The sequence below is a fragment of the Alosa pseudoharengus genome, unplaced genomic scaffold (genome assembly GCF_046254945.1).
Source record: "Alosa pseudoharengus isolate Yale_2024_CS ecotype anadromous, Long Island Sound unplaced genomic scaffold, YU_APseudo_1.1 YU_APseudo_1.1_scf_17, whole genome shotgun sequence".
Classification (NCBI taxonomy): Eukaryota; Metazoa; Chordata; class Actinopteri; order Clupeiformes; family Clupeidae; genus Alosa; species Alosa pseudoharengus.
This window is the reverse complement of record NW_027468640.1, coordinates 26,620,832-26,641,283: the sequence shown is the minus strand read 5'-3', so window position 1 is coordinate 26,641,283 and position 20,452 is coordinate 26,620,832. Positions and strand designations below refer to the sequence as shown.

The following is a 20,452-nucleotide window of genomic DNA, read 5'->3' as shown; positions in this document are numbered from 1 at the left end:
TAACCATCATATAACCAATGGTTATAAGCAGTTAAGTTAAGGTAAATTAAGTTCAGTTAGGGTAAATTAAAAAACTGCATAGTTCCCCTTTAAGGTGAATGGTGCCAGGGATTGTACCTTGATCCAGGTTCAGTCCTCTAGTGGTCTAAGTGGTTTAAGACTGCACTGCTTTTGCTCGTCCACTTCAACAGGCAGAACCCTTTGTTCCTTTCCACATGCTGCAGTCAATTCAGATCTTTATGGCCTGGCCTTTCGATGACACAGACTTGAGGCAGTCATCCATGTGAAAGTTTTGGAGTACTGTGTGCGACACACTAGGTTAAAAGTGGTCTCGATGGTTCTCCTCAGAATTCTCCTCAGCGCATAATTTGCACAACTGTGTTGTGACACAGCGCCAAAGAGGTGGACCGCCATCCTATGTTCCATAGGAGATTGTGTCATATAGCGTATAATGTGTGCTCCGGAGACACCGTCACCTGAATATGGCTTGGATGTCTGTCAGTAGCACTACACTTCCCTGTCTAAACCTGGTAAGGATGCAAAGCAATGTGCTGGTGAGGTAGGGGCCCTGTAGCAGCTGTGAATTCACAGAGGTTCCCTAAAAAACAGCACCATAGTCAAACACAACTCTCAGGCTTTTTCTTTTCAAGATAATATACCCCCTGATGGGGAATATACTATACCTTGACATCTGACTGATCTAACTGCTGATGTGGCACCAGCGTCGCATAGCCCTTTCCAATGATTTCATAGAGGAAAGGTGTGGACCCTTGATGATATTCTTTGCTCCTCTTGAACTTTCTTTGAAGACTTAGGAGACGCTGCTATTCAATGCTGTGGTTGTTTGGCAGTACGACATCTGCACCCTTAATGGTGCAGTAATGTCCTTCTTGAAGATGATTTGAAGATTCCACCTGTTCATACATACCTATGGACTCATGTGACTAGCACCCAGTGTATAACCCCCCCCCCCCCCCAAATGGCTCAAATAAGCAAGACCAAATTAACTCACAAATTAAAGTTGACTCTAAATGGCTCCTACAATTCATTTTGAACATGTTCCAACTTACAGGAGCTCCTTTGGGGCCAGGTGCACCAGGGCCTCCGTCACGTCCAGGTCTGCCATCCAGGCCAGGTAAGCCAGCAGGTCCAGGGAAACCTGAGTCTCCCTTCTCACCCTTTACACCAGGAACAGATATGGCGTCTCCAGGATCACCCTTCTCACCGGGAAATCCAGACGGCCCCTGGAGTCCAGGTGCACCCTGTGAAAAACAGACGTGAAAAAAAAAACGTCAAAAAAAGACATGATGACAACTTTGCATCAGCAGATCCGAGCAGCAAGTGTTGTAACCCTGACATCCGTGCTCTTTCTGGTACAAATGCATACAGTGGGGAAAAAACTATTCATGTTTGATGGGAAAGATGGGAAAGATGATGGGAAAGATGGGAAAGATGATAGGAAAGATGGGAAAGATGATGGGAAAGATGATGGGAAAGATGATAGGAAAGATGGGAAAGATGATGGAAAGATGATGGGAAAGATGATGGGAAAAATGGGAAAGATGGGAAATATGACAGGAAAGATGATGGGAAAGATGGGAAAGATGATGGGAAAGATGGGAAATATGATGGGAAAACTTACGCTAGATCCTGGCGATCCTGGTCCTCCAGGGTAGCCTCTTTCACCTTTAGGTCCTGGAAATCCAGGAGAGCCTGAAAATACAGTCACAAAATCGGTGAGGTAACAGTGCGCTGAACAACGGTGTATGCTATACTGGGGTCAGCTCCAAAGAGGAACAATACAGCACAATGAGGATTTCCAAGAGTCAGCTGTGGTGACTGTGACTGACCTGGAAGTCCAGGTGCGCCAGGTGGACCTGCAGGTCCAGGGACAGGATTTCCACTGGAGAAACAGTTGACACATGTGTCACCTTTTTCACCTAAGGGAGAAAAATAGAGAAGAGATCTCTGTAACTACGTAGTTATGTTACACACTTTGTTTTGTTTTGGTCCTGCGGGTCTAGTGGGTTTGGGTAAGCTTACCAGGAATAAGGCTACTGCATGTTCAAAACAGCAACGAATCAGTGCTCCGACAAATTTACAAGTAACCTACAGCCTTGCTATATATACACACCGGAGATGCAGGTTCAATCACAAACTTGGATTGCCAGTAATCTGCATTACCAAACTGTAACTTATCACACCACACTACTGTTTAAAAGTTTGGAGTCCATTAGAAATGTTTTGAGGGGAAATCTTATTTTTGGCCATATAAAAATATGTAAAATAAATAACACCAAATCAATCAGAAATGCAGTGTAGACATTTTAAATTACTACTGTTGCAGCTAATGCAATATCTACATAGACATACAGAGGCCCATGATTTTCAACAACCATATGCCCTGTGTTCCTGTGTTCCACAATTAAATTCATTGTGCTATTGGGGACCAACAACCAAGCCTAATTAACATTATTTAACATCAAACTGGGTATAACATTAATGCACAATTGGCTTGAGACAGCCACAGCATGTCCCACAGGCAGTACCCGATTACATAAAGGCACTCATTTACTGTACAGCATGCACTCTCAGCTAAGCAATATAACTCAACAGGATGCAATCATATAAATAACTGGCTGGCAGCAGCTGCAACATGCGCTGGCGGTAGGCCTACAAAGCTAAAAGTCCTCCTTATCGGACACACTACACACTACACCAAATTCAACAGAAGCGTTGTGGTGGATTTGGCTCTAACACCTGTATCTCCATTGGTCTAGTGTGTGCTTGCTAGCCATATACTTTTCTTCTGCCACCAGTTCTGCATACTTTAGTTTCCACCGCATGTTCAAAGAGAAATCGCTAACTTATTTAAGTAAGCACTATGCTCACACTCAGAATACAACACTATGTCTTAAGGATGCAAAGCGACCCTATGCAACAATTGACCACATTGTGAGGTATGGTTTTATCAGGCAAATAGTTTTGGTATTATCTTCAAATTCATTTTGATAGTATATGGTCATGTGAAGGACATATAAACACATGCCATTCCCACCAGCCGTCCAGTATATTATGCACTACAGAGTCATGTTGCGGGGGCCAAAATAATGCAGAATTCTAAAACTGATAGTTCCGGTCCTTGATTGTGATTGACTGAATCACGTTCGATGCCGTTGTAAAATCCAGCACAAACATACACCTTGACTGCATTCCGTTCTATATTACTGTGCTACCACAACTTGATACAAAAGTTAAAGTAGCTGTGTCTTGATGTTGCTTGGCAACTATTCAGATAGAGGAAATATATTTTTGGCGGAAGAATGATTATCTAGGAATAACTTGTTACATTTCTAGTTGCTGTACCTTTACTTTATGAAACTTTGCTATGTATTTATAGTAACAGTTTTAGAAAAGCAATAAGCCACTCGAGGCCGTAGGTTACGCTGATTCTACAACAGCTAAGGGGGGTTTTAGGCACTTCACTAGCGCGTCGTGCCTAACAACGCCTCTCGGGGCTTATTGCTTAAATGAAAGCCAACTTTCCACAGGATGGCATTGCTGATTATATTGCCTGTTGGTCTTTGCAAGGTTTTGTATCTAGCTCACTAGTTTTAGATTCAAATACATACAGTGTTGCTTAAAAATAATAATTTGGCCTAACCAACTCAGATGCCGATGGCAGGGAAACTAAAATTCATCATAAGAAAAATAACTGAACCAAATTTAAGTCTTCAAGCCCTTCCTCTGCCAGTTAGCCAACATTTAGCCAACATTTAGCTGGTGCAACGTAACAGATGAACATCAGCCACTGGTATTCGTAAATGTCAACAAGGCAGATATCGGCCGATATCAATGTTAGGATGATCACAATTTAATAATCTAGGCTTACCTTTCTGCCCAGTCTCCCCTGGATATCCAGGATCTCCCTGTAAGCCAGGTAGACCAGGAGCACCAAGAGGACAGTTCTCAACAGTAGTGGAGCTTCCTGGGGGACCTGGTGGTCCAGGAGGACCCGGTAATCCTGATTGTCCACTTCTCCCAGGTGGCCCCGGCAAAGAAATTCCTGGTTGTCCCTCTTCACCTTTCTGGCCTCTCTCACCAGGGAAGCCTGGTCTACCAGCAGGACCTGGCTCTCCAATACCTGTAACACAGAATGGAAAACATACTATGAGAAAAAAGACGATGCTTATAAATGCACTTTCAAATCATATCAGGTCTGATTTCTTCTTGCACAAGACACTTGTCTCAGTCCACACAGCTGTATAGGGGTCCCTGTTTCGATTGGTGTGCTTAACCTGCAATAGACTGGTATACCATCCAGGGAAGGAGTCTAGAACTCCCATCCACTTGTCATCAGAAACTAGTGTCCCACTTTACCTGGATAGTCTTCTTTAGATTATGATTAATAACTTCCCCTATTACCATCGGTCCCATATTTCCGCCGTCTTGCGTGTATATGTATATGACTTAATATGCATTTCTATACAAACCAAGACAGCGGATTCCTAAAGAAATGCAAGCACCCACACCATATGTGTATCTAAAATTTCCCCTAGGGATCAATAAAGTATATCTATCTATCTATCTATCTATCTATCTATCTATCTATCTATCTAAATTAGCTATGTACCAAAAATGATGCGACCCACCAGGCCAGCACTAACCTCCGAGCGTGGTAAACAAAATTGGATATTTCAGGCAGTAAATGCTCCCGTTAAGAACCAAAACAGATTTTGTTCAAATCTACACACCTATGGCTACTGAAAAATGTAAGGTTCATTTATCAAATGTTATTTTGAAGTATTGAAAAACATCGTTGTTTTAGAATTTTCGATCGAAAGTGGTGATAATTGGAGGCGTTACGATACAGACCCTCAGATTATTAACAAACTACCTCTTGACGCTCTGTTACATACAGTACACATATATTTTATGGTTAAGGTTAGGGTTCCGAGTTGAGTTTGGTTAAGGTGATGTTCAGTAATTGTTCAACAACAATGTCACATACTACTATTTGAATCTCAACAGATAAATTATAAAGCCTCTTATTTCTTAAAGTGGCAGTTACTTGCCTGGCGCTCCTGGCTGGCCTGGAGGTCCAGTTAAACCTAAGAGACAAAAAAAGAAAAAAGGTCTCAGTCAGAGTACACCAAACACATAACATGTTTATTGACAGAAGTACATTTACATTATATATTCCTTCATTAATTAAGAAAAAAACAGTAAATAACCTTTACAAACTAAACATTTTCTTTGTTGGTGTAGTAATTATCAATAACAAATAAATATGAGTTACAGTTTACTATGCGTCTAAAACAGGTTACGGATTCTACCTGGTGGTCCTCTGTCTCCTTTTCTTCCAGGGCTTCCAGGGAATCCACGGTCTCCTTTCTGGCCTGTTGCAGTTGACGTGGGTCCTGTCACCACCTGTGGGGTGTAGAGTTAGAGGTAAAGTATTTTTTAAAATCCTTTTACAGATGAGAGAGTAAAATGCATCTGGATTTAGCTCCAATGCCCTCTAATGATACTGCATATCTCAGAAGTGTACAAGTATTTAGATACCGGTATGTCATCTATTCCTCTTCAAAAGTGAAAAAAGTGCATTTGTCACTTAATCTTACTCTGAACTATTATCACCCTAATAAAGCCATCCTTGGTTGACAGAGGGAGCACTGACTATGTTGTTGTCTACTTAAATTAAAAGTGAAAGATAACAAAATTGCAATGGTTAAGATATTCCAGTCACACATACCTGCCCTGGAGGCCCAGGGTAACCACGGTCTCCTTTGTCACCCTGGTGGACAAAACATTAAATGTGTTAATTACTTAGGCATTTCTTGCAATTTCAACCTCCAGGAGATTAAATAGTCCAAACCATAGAGGACCAAGCACTCATATCTCTACATCAAACAGAGAAGGTCATTTGTACCCCTATGAATTGATTGTCAAGGATTACAATGATACCATATATAACTTGTTATAGGCTGAGTACATGGATTTTCTGACGTTGCGGTGGTCTTTGTCAGTAGTTAATACATGCAGATGTTATGGTAAATTATGATGTATTTTTGTAAGTTGGATCCTGAACACCAAATTGTTCTTGCATGGGGAAAAAAATTAGGAACCAATGGGTGAAAGAATATGGAGACATACTTACTCTTTCGCCATCACGACCAGGTAATCCTGGGGCACCAGGGTCTCCTTTTGAACCCTGACAGATAAAGACAGCAGATATATCTTCTGTACCCAGAACAGTGATCCAAAGAACAGTCATACACACAGCATAAAAGTTTCCCATTTAGTAGTATCTTAACCAACTTTATTACACGGCTCTTCAGAGTGCTGCAGAAAGTTCCATTCACATGAATGGGCCTTCCCAACGTTCGGGCCTATGTTAAATCTATATAAATCACCGGAAAAGTATATAATCACCGCTGTCAATTAGCCTGGCGAGCCAGACCAACATTAAAATGTAGGGTCTGGGCACTCACCGTTCGCAGTGCTCAGTCCGAGGGGCGGGATAATCAGTTGTCTTTCAAATTCCCTCTGCACGCAATAGGATATTTGTTTTCAAGTAGCAGGGAATTCAAGCCAAACCGTTGCAACTCTGCCATCAATCATTATGTTAAGCCCACCAAACGACTCTATACACAATTTCAATGCCTGATTAAGTTTCGATTTCTGGAGCTCACAAGCCAACGGAGAGTTGCTAGACTAGCCGCTAGGGGCGCGTCTAGATTTCTAGGCTAGCTGTCAATGGCAAAGGGTTGATTAACGTCTTTCATATCCATCCGCAAGACGTCCGTTCGCTTATTGCAATGGAATTTCATTGAAAGGGAAAGTAAGCTAGTAAGACGTTGCCACGCAACACCTGAATCTGTCAATTTCTATCTGTTTGGCAAACAATTTATTTTGTCAGTGGAAGACACGAAACGCGGTAGCAAAATCATTTTTAAATACCCATTGTGTTAGGTTTCTTTTCTCGTTTTGACAAGTAGCCGTGTAATAAGCGGAATAATGTATTGTCCGCTGGTAATTATCAGAAAATAAGTCCCTTCAGGTCGAAGCAAAACCTGTTCTCCCTGTCGGGACTTATCTTCTGATAATTACCGGCGGACAATACATTATCCCTTACATCAATATTGTTTGAGAAACAAACTGCATCATTGTCCACTCACAGGATATCCAGCTGGCCCTGGGTCACCATCTTTTCCAGGTTTCCCCTGCAAAGAGGGACAGACATTACTTTCCTCTTGTTGTCATTACTATTAGAAGAAGTAGTATTTGCTGTCGTAATGGTTATAGTGGTATAGTTAGAAGAGGAAATCTGTAATCTGAAGGTTTCTACTCGCATGGACCGGTGCTCACCCTTTTACCAGACTCGCCAGGTTCTCCTTTGTCTCCTTTAGATCCTCCCGAGATACCCTGCAAAATCCATCAGAAATTTTTTATCACAACCTTGGACTTGACTAGGAAAGCCTGACAGCATAGCCTACTGTACATATAATATTTACTTCATATTAGTAGCGAGTAAATGAGCATCAAGCATGCATATTAAATAGAAGCAAATAATAAACAAAACGTTTGCTCTTACAGGTGATAAACAATAAATAAAAGGTGTGTTTTATTACATGTGGTAGTAAACAATAAATAAAAGGTGTGCTCTTACAGGTGGTAAACAATAAATAAAAGGTGTGCTCTTACAGGTGGTAAACAATAAATAAAATGTGTGCTCTTACAGGTGGTCCAGGCTGCCCAGGATTTCCAGGAGGGCCACTTGGGCCGCGGTCACCCTACAGGAAACAAATGAATTCTGTCACTAACTGCTTTATAGCATAGCATTGGTATGGCATTCAAATCTAATTGTCCAAAAAACAATACCAATTGTTCCAGTTCAACCCCCTAGCAACAAGCTAAAACCAAGACCTTATGAGCAGTTGTCAGAGTGTAACATAACATAACTAGTGTTTTGAATGTAAATTGTGTATGATGAACTGCATGATGTTCACTATACAGATTTCCAATGAAGCAACTGTCCTTATGTGTTCCTAGGTCTCTATATAATACATACATCAAGATATTCCAGTGCATTTCGGCCAACATGACATTAGCCATTGAAAATGTAAAAAACAGCAGACTTTTGTACAAAATCAGTTGCATTGTATGAAAGCATCGTGATTTGTTCAAAATAAAGAGAAACTGCTGAAATTATGTGCACAAGTGACAAGATGATATGGAGTTTGAACAAGCAGTTTTGAGAAATACCAGTCTGATCTGAAAAATGTGCCCAAGCAACTGAGAAAAACTGTAATCTACATCGGTTTATATGTCTTAACTCCCATACGGCCAGGCTATATTTTAGTTCTTTTTAGTTTTGGGCTGTATAACAATATCTATCAATTTAACAATCTTTGCAGTAAAATATTTTCATCCATAAGAATCCATTTCATACATAGAAGACCTTAGAGATGATGAAAAAAACATGGTTGGGTTTAATTTTACCTCCGGTAGATATCTCAACATTTTAGGGGCATTATCGTTAGCCTATTAGGTAAGGTGGGCATAACCCACATTCAACAGAAAAAAAATAACAAAAAATTATATTAGCACCTATTTCTTTACTTAGTTTATATCCTCTCATAGCATATTTGATCTATTTAGATTTGATTTAGAAATATCAGGATAGCTAAAACAGCTTCTGCTCTTCTGGTAAGGCTTTCCGCAACATTTTGGAGTGTGTCTGTGGGATGTTTTCGCATTCATCCATGGGAGCATCCCAAAGGCGTTTGATGGGGTTGAGGTAAGGACTCTGTGCCGACCAGTCCTGTTTCATGTCTTTATGAACAGGGACATAGCGGAAGGCACTTTTTCCATGTCCAAAATATTGCATTTCCTGCATAAGAACTGCAAATAATTTCTCTAAAACTGCAGTTTTTATACTTGAATTAGTGCAGTTATTTTCTGTAAGGGACATCTTTATACCTTGCTTTGTACAACCTATGACAGTACCATGCTTGAATTCACTCAGCTCTTCAGAGACCCACTCTTTCACAAAAGATTGTGAATGCAGACTGCATGATTAGGTACTTGATTTTTTTTTTTTAAGTATACATTTTTTGGGCTTTTTATGCCTTTAATGACAGGACAGTGGAGAGTGACAGGAAGCAAATGGGAGAGAGAGTCGGGGTGGGATCCAGAAAGGACCACAGGGCGGAAATTGAACCCGGGTCGCCGGGATACAGTGTACTGCAACTTGCTATGAGTGCTACTAAAGTAGCTTTACCATTGCAATTAAACAAGGATGAAGTTATTTCCTCCAAACACTATACCTTCTCTCCTTGCTGGAATGTTGTATGTCCTTGGCTCTGCTGTTCTCCGACTTGTCCAGGAGGTCCTGGTGGCCCTATGGGCCCCTGCTGACCCTACAGTTACCAAAAACAGTACAGATATGAATATCTTGACTTCTTCCTGTTACAAACTTTACACTCCCACCAATGAGTTCATTTAGCTACCTTTTCTCCCTTCGGCCCCTGGAAGTTCAGTCCCATGTTGCCCTGTGTAGCAAAACACAAATACATAGTTAGGTACTTTACGCAACATAATTTTCTCCCAAATATAAGCTTTCCAACATTGTAGATTGGTGAACTGATAGATGATGCAGATGGTGCTATGTGTGCAAACAATACAATTTGAAAGAGTCTTTACTGCGTTTATTTGCACTTTTTTTTAAAATGGCCCCACAATATGTATATGGTCGCTGGTGGAACGCTGGTGGAACACACTGCCAGTTCTTACAAGGGCAGGGACATCCCTCTCCATTTTCAAAAAACTCCTGAAGACCCAGCTCTTTAGAGAACATCTCCTCTCATAGCAACACTTACAACAAGTCTTGCTGATCCTAGCACTCACCAGCCGTCTTAAACTGACACGTAACTGTTAAAAACAGCACTCACTGATGCACTTATTCTTACTGTACTCTAATGTTTTTTAAATTGTCCTAATATTGTTGAGAATTGCTCTAAAACTTAAACTGTTTACCATGTTGTTAGTCGCTTTGGCTAAAAATGCGTCAGCCAAATGTAATGTAATGTAATGTAATGTAAGATGGCCCCACAATATGTATATGTGCATATATATGGTGCTTGTGACATTACCTTTGGTCCAGGCAGACCTGGAGGCCCAGCACGACCCTAGAAGAAAAAAAAAACAGACCAAATTAGTGTTGTCACGATACCAAAATTAATGTTTCGATACCGATACCAAGTCAAGAATAGCGATTTCGATACTTCTTCGATACTTTTTTAAAAATGTATTTGATTTGGGGGCCCCACCACCTTGACATCATCATCAGTAATATTGAATATACTGTAGTGTGATCATTCACACCAGTGTCCATCTCAGATTCTGCTTGACTCTCTCCACACAAACTCTCTCCACACAGAGTAATTGACCTTGTCTCACGGTTTTAGTCTAGTGAATAAAAGTTGCACATAGCGCATAAGAATATGTGGATACAATTAATTATGTTTTGTATGTCATTAGATAAAATAAATGTTCAAAAAATGTACAAGTCGAAGAAAATCTTTCTGGGATTATAGAAGAGATAAGTGTCTTGCAATGTTCATTAATGATTTTAGTGAGCAATAATTGTCAAACGTGACCTGAGCTAGTGGGATAGATCTCTCTTCAGATGTAAAAGTTTGCCATTGTTGCTTAGCCTATTTCTAAGTTACATTGAACCCAAATAGTAGGCCTAAATGACCAAAATCCCACAGCCTAGGTAGGTTAGCAACACAAACTTGTGAAATGCAAGTGAGCAAATCAACTTGATATTAGCCTATTATGATGTGTTACCATAGCATCACTTGAACTAGCAGCCATGTCTCGCTGTTTATAGCACGACAGCTGCGCTTACGTGTGTGTGAGGAGAAAAGACGCACAGCCACAGGTTAGGGGAGGAGGCTCTAGAAGCATGCCTTGTGCACACGCATGTTACTTCAAAAGAACACGGTCATTCTCAAAAGTATCGATACTAATAAAATTAGGCATCGTGACATTTTTAATTTCAGGGTATTGCGATACTTTTGTAGTATCGGTGCACCGTGCAACACTACACCAAATACAGCAAATGTGTGAGTAACACTATATCTGTATACTGACTTTAGGCTACAATCCAATGGATCGGAACAATTTTCAAATCAGATAGTTAATTTAAATTCAGTTAAGAACATCATGACATCCCACTGTTGAAATTCCGATTGGACCATGCAGTAGCCTCATTAAAGATAGATAGATCATTTTTTTTAAGTGGGTCAATTTAATAAAGCAACCATTGGGTTTACTGAATATTTTTGTATGTGCCTTGTGTTAAAAGTCTTACCTCATAACCTCTAGGCCCAGGGGGACCAACTGGCCCTGGAAGTCCAGAAGGTCCAGGAATCCCCTAGAAAGAAAATTACATTAAGAATCAACTTAAGTAAGAATTTGCAAGAGCAGTGAAGGAAAACCATGAAAAACTTGAGCTGATGCTTTGTTAACAAAACTATCAGAGAAATGTTAGAAAAACAACATCAAATGACATGATTAATGGCTTTATAGAAACTATTCCCCACTTTTATCCTCAAAATTATGCAGAATAACAAAAAAAAAAAATTAAAACAAATAAAATAAGCCATCTTACTCGAGGGCCTGGGAGACCAGATGGTCCAAATTCGCCTTTTTGTCCGTAGCGGTCAACTGCAATTACTTCACCGGGTTCTCCCTAGAATAATGATAAGACAGAAACAAAGACAAATAAAATGAATTATCATATTTACATTATAAGTTCTTGCATTAAATCTAGGAAGTAGTTGTCAGACACACTAGTCCCAGTCCAGGTATGGAGCTGATCATGGTTCTCTCCCTGACATACAGGAAAATGAACTCTTTTCAGTGACGCTTTAACGTTTAACACCGTCAAAATATTTGATGATATTAGGGCTGTCAATCGATTAAAAAAAAAAATCTAATTAATTACATACTCTGTGATTAATTAATCTAAATTAATCGCATATATAATTTTTGCTGTGAAAGTATATTAAATATTTAAATTCAAATAAATCATTGATTAATCAGCATTAGTGACATTAAAGTTCAAAAAACTCTTTTATTATTATTTTCACTGTTCAAATAATTGCCATAATAATCTATGATATGACCTAATATGCTGAGGAAATAAATTCAAAAGTGCTTCGGGAAGAAGTTTTTTTTCACATACAAGGCATTTCAGGCCACAGATATAACCTAGGGGACACAATGAAAATAAATTGACACTCCCCTCATTGTCAACACTTATTTCTCTGCATTGATGTGCGACTATAGATTTGATGAACTCCGGTGATATGCAAATTCTTTGCTGCAGACATTGCAGAGGACTTTATTTGCAACACTTTATTTTCTATCAACACCATCAGGCCGTTTTTTAAAAGTAAATGTTCCAATCAATGATCCAGGCAGCACGTTTTCTTCTCTCTCCTTCATTTTACAGTCTAATTTTTACTGACTAGAACGGCTCGGGGTCAAAGGTCATACGGAATCGATTAATCTGCACTAATTTTTTTAATCAGTTATTTTTTCTCAAATTAATTAATCGAAATTAATCAGTTATTTTGACAGCCCTAGATGATATATATGATCAGAAACAAATGTTCATCTCTCTAATAAGGCTGCTATTTCATTAATCTTACCTTTTGGCCAGGGAATCCTGGAGGACCCTGTGAAGATAGTGACAAGTCAGTCCATGTCTGAACACATCAGCAGATTCACCAATGCTGACCAGTAAAGAACAGCCTGTTGTACTTACTGGTGGTCCCTCTATTCCTGGGAGGCCTGGAGTCCCGGAGAATCCTCTCTCACCCTGTGTGAAAAGGATTCATCCTCATTGAAATGCTGCTGTCAAAGATCACCATTTTAGGTGAATATACAAGTAAATATGGTAAATCAGATAAATATACAAGTATGAAAGCTCATATATGAAACATTCCATGCTGCTCTCATGCTTACCATCAGTTTCCAAGTGTCATTAAGTGTGAGATCAAAACATGACTCCATAACAAGAACTCCCAAAACAAAATTAGTAGTGATTTTAACCCTCCACTACTACATACTCTATCCTCCATAAATATTGCCATCGTTTTCATGCAGATGGTCTGCAAAGCTGATCAGAAACGGAATGTACTACTAGACACATCTCACCATTTAATGCTCATTTTTAAACCTTACTTCCCTTGAAAACAGATCACATACATACACACTACATACATGGCAGAACATGGTAGCCTACTTACAATGACAACACTGTGCTATATGACTAGGGGCTAATAAGCCCAATTATATCTAACCAAGGATATCAGACAGAAGAGAAAAGAAACAGCCTGTATTATAGCACAGGTCTCTTGACAATGTGGCATCATTTAGTGCTATCTTTTACACCCCAGTAGAATTGAACAGTGCCCATTGTGTCCATTGTTATTACTCAGGATTCCTTAGGCTACAGAATGGCTTCCATACACAAAGTACATTTCTCCATACTTAACTTTGGGCATACCTTGCCCTTCAGAGCACCCTGTTTGAATGGTTGCAAGCAAGAATGGAGGGGCAGCCGTGGCCTACTTGTTAGGGCTTCGGGCTTGTAACCGAAGGGTTGCCAGTTCGATCCCCAACCAGTAGGAAAAAATGTGGGCAGAGGAAGTGGTTGAGCACTGCCCTCCCATGCCCACATCCACGGATGAAGTGCCCTTCAGCTTGGCACTCACTGCTCCCCGAGCGCCACTGTAGCAAGCAGCTCACTGCTCTGGGTTAGTGTGTGCTTCACCTCACTGTGTGTTCACTGTGTGCTGTTTGTGTTTCACTAATTCACAGATTGGGATAAATGCAGAGACCAAATTTCCCTCACAGGATCGAAAGAGTACATATACTTATACTTAAGCGTCAGGCACTACTAATGTTTGACCAGGGGATGGCGCTGCTGCGTGTCAAACATGTCGATCGTTGTACATTTTCTGTGTACAACTGCGGCCTTTCACATTATTATTATTACTATTTATAATAATAACACATCCACCTACCTTTGTTCCGTTACAGCCTGCAGTTCCCCTGGGTCCAGGGGGGCCATCCTGTCCTGGCAGACCCTAGAGATAGCAAGAACACACAAGGACTTGATATAGTCTCCATACAACTGCATTTCGTTGGCTTTGTACTTGTACTCTGCGCAATGACAATTCAGTTGAATCTAATCTAATCTAAAGACCTTTCCGAAATTTAAAGTTAGAATAGAGTAAAAATGTAATTCACTAAATAAATTAAACATTAAGAGTTGTCAGATATGAATCTTATAACGACTAAAGTTAGAAGCGGCACATCTTTGTAAGACTGTAAAATCTGCTTTTCTATACGTCAAATGAAATGAAGCGATTTAGAGAGAGGGAATTCATTGACTGTTTTGTTTGTTTGGATACTCACGGGAATTCCTGGTGTCCCAGGGAAACCTGGTAATCCGGGAGGGCCCTGTGAACATGATTTTAAATGTATCATACAAATGTCACCCAGAGATGAGGATATGCATAAAAGTTGTATGTTTCACTCTCAGGTCTAGACACCCACTCTTATTCCTTTGGGGCCACTGGGTCCTGCAGGTCCGTCATCGCCCTGTGTTTGAGAAAGTGTTTAGTGTCTGATTGACCAGATAAACTACAGACAGCAGACTTCACAACATTGGAGAAGTGTCATCACACAATTATGTCATGACCAGACCATTCCCAGGTAAACGATTGTTCACAATCAACTGGGTCAACGATTCATACGAGCCACTGCAGTGAAACCTACCTTCTCTCCACGCGGTCCAATTGGACCCTCTGGTCCTGGAAATCCAGGTACGCCTGGCTGGCCCTGTAGTCCAGGAAGTCCCCTGTCACCCTGTAAAGGAGACACACAGCATTAGCCATGGACAGCTATAACAACAACTTGCATCTATTTAGCACTTTTATCAAGACACCCCAATCTCTTCACAGTGAAGGGAGAAGCCCACTAACCACCACCAATCAGATGAGAAGACACCATTATCAACTGAGAAGTCCTTGCATTCTGAAGCTTACATAGTACTGTATATCACTGTGGAGCCGTACATTGAGGATATCCTGTTACGATTGTAATCTTAAATGAGAAAACAATTTGTCCAGATTCCAGGGGGAAGAGTTTAGTTGGTGACAAAAAGCTAACACGCTCACCCGGCTCATTCAGATACAACCACTACCACCAACATTGTTGTGTGGCAATAAAAAGTATGCTATGGATGCTGTTGAACGGTTGTATGTAGTATGTAAATCTATTTTATTTAACGAATAATGTCATGAAAGACTTAAGCAGTAAAATGATTCTACTACATTTCCTCACCCACCTACCAGCTTTTCATCCAAGAGCTATCAGCTGTTCTCATTTCAGTATGATTTTGATATGTTTACAGACTACAAAGAACACAGAAACATTCTTGGAATGGGAGGAAAAAAGTGAGTTCAGTGTTACAGACAATGTTTTTTTAACAGACACATTGATAAGCCGTTAAAAAGTCATAAGACAAAAAGATGTCCTCAGACAGAAAAATGAGACCCCTACAGAAAGCCACCACTAGAGGGTGTTAACTTGTACAGGTACAGACCAAGAGAGTGGCAGGCTAACCTTCCCATTCAATTCAAAGACAGATGCTATGCTAGCTATTTTAGCTTAGGAAATACAATAAAAATACACTTGACAAAAAATGCCGATGCAAACTGACAGAGACAGACTGACTCCGTAAACCATGAACCCCTAGCTTGGGTCAGTATTGGGTTAATATTTGTTGCATGCTGTTGCAAGTAGGAATTGGTAGGAGTAATGCTGTAGCCTATTAGCATTTAAATAAATATTGTTTTAATAAGTAAAATTGCATAAAGAAGGCCAATACACTAGTGCTGGCATTAGTACTAATGATCTTACCTTGTCTCCTTTCACGTTACTACAGTCACACTTTGACCCAGTGCAGCCATGGCAAGCCTGAGAGAGAGAGAGAGAGAGAGAGAGAGAGAGAGAGAGAGAGAGAAAGAGAGGTGGGGGGGGTAAAAAGAAGTGATTATTATGAGAAGCTCAATACACTGCTACACTGGTAGCACTGCACACACACCCCTCCCAAACCCTCACACTGCCATTTCAAATTGTAGTGCTTTCCACAGCCACTAGATGGCAGCATTTAATTTCCTACAGTCATAGGGGATCATTATTACAGTTTTTCTCAGTCGCTTTGGTGCTATTCTCACATCACTATTAACATTTGCACAGCAGTTAGTGCATTTCTCAAAACAATTAGTGCAAACTGCAAAACCTAGTGGATGACCTGCAAAAGCACGTCACTTGCTCAAAATGGATAGTCCATTCCTCAAAAGCAGGTATTCATGTCATTGAAACTGTCAGTGTCATCAAAATGAGAAGTCTTGACACCATCGTTTATGAACAAGATAGTCAAATGGCTTTGTCATGTTTTCATTATGACAGTTCTCTCAGTGTTTTCCAATGCAAAAAAAAGGTCAGAACTCGGTGACACTACCTGAACATGCTCAAGACAGCACTATAGAGTACTTGTACAGCCATTTGAAAACTACAGTAAAGTTACACATTGCTGTAGTTAGGGGAGTAAGTGAGTACAAGACACTGAATACGTACATTTTTACTGTAATTCAACAGCATTGTGACAGAATTTGATAACTAGTTCACCAATTTTGTATGTAATGACTCAAGCAATGAAATGAAGACTATTAGTTTTATTGGGAATGACTATTCAGCATCCATAAGTATAGTTCATTTTGACTGACATGACATAAGCAAATGATAATGTTAAGAAACAGCAGAGAATTGTATGAAAGCAACTGATACATGTCCAAAAGCATTTGCAATTTGTTCAGAGGAAGGAGAAATTGCTACTATGATGTGCACAAATGACTAAATGTTGTGGAGGTTGAACTAATAGTTATGAGAATTTTCATTCTGAACTGAAAAAAGCACCAAAGCGACTGAGAAAAACTGTAAATACCAAGTCTTTGTGTTTACTTTTAAGAATGTTTCATGACAAGAAAGGGAGTGGGGGGGGTCCTTGCATGGTATGTTCACTCCTTTATTACTACCATTACTTGTTCACCAGCATAGAGTGAGTTATCAGACATTATTGAACTGGTATAACTTTCCATTGTAGTTGTTGAATCAAACACCAAATATGCCAGATTAAAGACACCAGTCAGCAGCCCTCGGTTTAAAGTGAACCATGGAATGTTAAAGGACCTGGAATGTTTACTAAGGAGCGGGCTAGAACTGACCATTGTTTATCTTTCATTCTTAACCTAATAAAGAAGAGAAATGCCACAGCATTCTCAACATGATGAAAGAATGTGTATGAGAGACAGAGAGAGAGAGAGAGAGAGAGAGAGAGAGAAAGTGATGCAGACAGTGGATAAAAGTAGGTAGTTCCAGACATGCATGCAGACATACTGCACTGTATAAAATGAATTTGTTAGAGAATCCAGGTGGAAGGCATGACTTGGAGGGAAAGTCAACAATAATCATTAACAAAGGCTGAAGAAGAAAAGTGCGAGTGAAACGTGAATGTGTAACTTGTGTGAAAACAAGAACGTCAACCAAGCCAGACAGGTCAGCACTTGTCCATGTCTCAAAACTAAACAAGTTAACCAGTGTGTTGTCATGGTCGCGACCTCTCTGGTGAACCCTTGCTATCAAACTTCCGCTTGCTGAGTGCCTTGACTGGCATATGCAGCATCCGAAAATACCAGAGGTGTCACATTTTATACCACAAGGCAAGAGAGGTCAAAGGTTACTTCACCCTGACACATAAGAGTGCATCATAAACTGGTCTATGCATGGGTGAGTGTGTTAGACTGATGGGTCTGTCTCTGATACTGACGATGATATATATATATTGACAACATAAAAAACACAGCTGCTTCAGTGGTTGAGAAAATAATGATCTCATTTAAAGATACTATATTCGGGATTCATCATGTATCCCTATCTGACCAATACTTAACAACAACAAAAAAATCTCTATGGAAATTTTCATTGAAGTTTCCTTTAGTTCAGGATAGGCTTCATCCGTGAAACCCGATATGTGTTATTGGAGAGGCACCATGTGTGGTGTGAATTGTGTGCAAGATGTTTCAGCCGTATAAAATTCTCTCTCTCTCTCTCTCTCTCTCTCTCTCTCTCTCTCTCTCTCACACACACACACACACACACAAGCATGATTCACCTCAGGGTCAAAGGTCAGGTGGTTGCCCTGTGCTCATGTTTCTATGGACTGGTGCACATTTAAGGTTAAGCCTGCTGACAAGAGTGAGATGTGGCGTGGGGTAATACTGACAGACCTGTTTCCTCTCACATCTCTCTTAGGACTGACACAAGTAGCAAATAAACTCGACACCCAGCAGGATGCCAACATAGCTGACTATATACGTCTATTCTGCAGTCACACAGAGAGGGAGGAGAGAGAGAGAGAGAGAGAGAGAGCAGTGACATTAGATTAAAGGGAAAACACCAGTGTGATAACATTTAATTGCTCATAGACTGAGACATGCACGGAACAGATTACAAATAAAGAAGAAACGTAAATCTGGCAAGGTTTCAGAGCTACAAAATGTAGGTTTCATCTTGTTTTTTCCCGAGAGGGATATAAGTCTGTAGACAAACAATAGCAACAAACAGAAGTGCCTGTATGTCAGGTCAAATCCTCAAAGCCTGACGAACTGCATAAATCTGTTAAAACTGATTAGTGCATTGATACACTCACGCCACAGAACACTTTGTAATTACAGCCAACAGATACAGACTGAATAATTGATTTTGACAGTCCTCACCATTCTTCTTCACACAAGATTAAATCCCTTATAAACAAAGCCATGGATGTTGTTCGTGCAGTTTAGTCACAGAGGCATAAGCATCTAAGTCTTATCCTTCACTGTGTACAATGGAACAGCTCTCCAACAGGGGTACCGACAGCTGCATGGCTCTCTTGATCCCACCTGTTTATCCTACCGGTGCGTTTCCCAAAACCATAGTTGCTAACCCGTTAGCAACTTAGTTGGTTGGCAATGGGAAATTGCATTGCAACCAACAAAGTTGCTAACTTAGTTAGCAACTATGGTTTTGGGAAACGGGCCTGGACAGCCAAGGTATGAAGTGTCAGCAGTCTGATAAGTAACTCATGATACGCTTAAGATTAAGAATGTTTTCAGAGACGTTCACATCTGACCAGGAGGAGTAAGCCTCTATATAGGGAAGCATTTTTAAATGCACACACAATATAATGCTTCATATGACTCAGACTTGTGTGTGTGTGGGAGGATCTGCTGTTACGGAGTGGCACATTTGACCAAGCAAGTGGAACTATAGTGATAAAATAGAATATTGCGAAAAGAAATACAAATCAGGAGTATTCATAAGGGCCAAGTAAACATCTAGATCTAGATTTTGCACTCGATTTTGCACTGTGGTGCTCATTGGTGCTCTCTAGTGGTGCAGGTGAGTAATGCATTGTCTGAGCTCAGTGAAGTGGAAGAAGGTGGTGGGGCCATTGGAGCTGTGCCTCCCAGGCTGTGTGTGTGTGTGTGTGTGTGAGCGCACACCCCTGGGCTGCTGATTCATGTGGTCTGCTACAGTTGGCTCCCACACCCAGACACAGCCTACGCCACAGCGCCACTGGTGCAGCTAATCGAGTGAGGGAGGGTCAGCGAGCTCAAGATATGTGCCTTCTACCTCCAACACACACACACACACACACACACACACACACACACACACACATCTCTCGTTACCTCTCTCCCGATACACACATACAATACAGTATTTTATTTTAACAGTTACATCAGTTATCATATATCTATCAAATCTAACTCACTGAAATAATTCATATATGCTTATTGCAAAGCAAAATGCTCTTCCAAACACCTCACAAGAGCTTTAGTGATCTTTTTTCCCCTCCATGTCTCCACTGTTCCTATTTGGCTTGTGTGTGCACGGGGCAGAACTGCAGGCTGTGCTCCGACCGTGTGACAGGTGGGGTTGTGTTTGTGTGTGAAGTAGCTCACGTGAGGCTGATTTTAACAGAAGTAAGAGGAGAACCGGGGATAAGCAAACGGAAGGCATTTGTGTTGAGGATTAGCCCGGCCAGACAGGAATTCCCCCAGTGCCATCAAAGTCAACACACACACCTCATTCTGGATGCACTCCAAACACATCAGTACCCTGAAGAAGACGGTTTTGCACAGTGGCCAATCCATCGGTTTCTCTTTTGATAAATTGTTGCCATACCAATGTTTATGTAGTGAAGTTGCCAAATGAGCTAAGAAGTAAATTGTTTTTGTTTCCAACTGATGAGTGC

General features: G+C 40.5%; 1 protein-coding gene across 1 annotated transcript in view; it reads right to left on the bottom strand.

Moving 5' to 3' along the window:
* col4a5 (collagen, type IV, alpha 5 (Alport syndrome)) overlaps positions 1-20,452 on the bottom strand; it is a 50,064-nt gene that overhangs the window by 17,106 nt on the left and 12,506 nt on the right. Inside the window, exons 2-24 of the mRNA XM_076289129.1 lie at positions 16,012-16,068; positions 14,866-14,955; positions 14,644-14,688; positions 14,503-14,547; positions 14,109-14,171; positions 12,845-12,898; positions 12,729-12,755; positions 11,684-11,764; positions 11,384-11,446; positions 10,158-10,193; positions 9,516-9,557; positions 9,333-9,425; positions 7,743-7,796; positions 7,372-7,428; positions 7,182-7,226; positions 6,161-6,214; positions 5,756-5,797; positions 5,337-5,430; positions 5,076-5,111; positions 3,893-4,144; positions 1,851-1,940; positions 1,643-1,713; positions 1,071-1,262 (exon numbers count right to left, since the gene is read on the bottom strand). Of these exons, the coding sequence (XP_076145244.1) occupies positions 1,071-1,262; positions 1,643-1,713; positions 1,851-1,940; positions 3,893-4,144; positions 5,076-5,111; positions 5,337-5,430; positions 5,756-5,797; positions 6,161-6,214; positions 7,182-7,226; positions 7,372-7,428; positions 7,743-7,796; positions 9,333-9,425; positions 9,516-9,557; positions 10,158-10,193; positions 11,384-11,446; positions 11,684-11,764; positions 12,729-12,755; positions 12,845-12,898; positions 14,109-14,171; positions 14,503-14,547; positions 14,644-14,688; positions 14,866-14,955; positions 16,012-16,068 (1,683 nt within the window). The remainder of the gene's footprint in view (positions 1-1,070; positions 1,263-1,642; positions 1,714-1,850; positions 1,941-3,892; positions 4,145-5,075; positions 5,112-5,336; positions 5,431-5,755; positions 5,798-6,160; positions 6,215-7,181; positions 7,227-7,371; positions 7,429-7,742; positions 7,797-9,332; positions 9,426-9,515; positions 9,558-10,157; positions 10,194-11,383; positions 11,447-11,683; positions 11,765-12,728; positions 12,756-12,844; positions 12,899-14,108; positions 14,172-14,502; positions 14,548-14,643; positions 14,689-14,865; positions 14,956-16,011; positions 16,069-20,452) is intronic.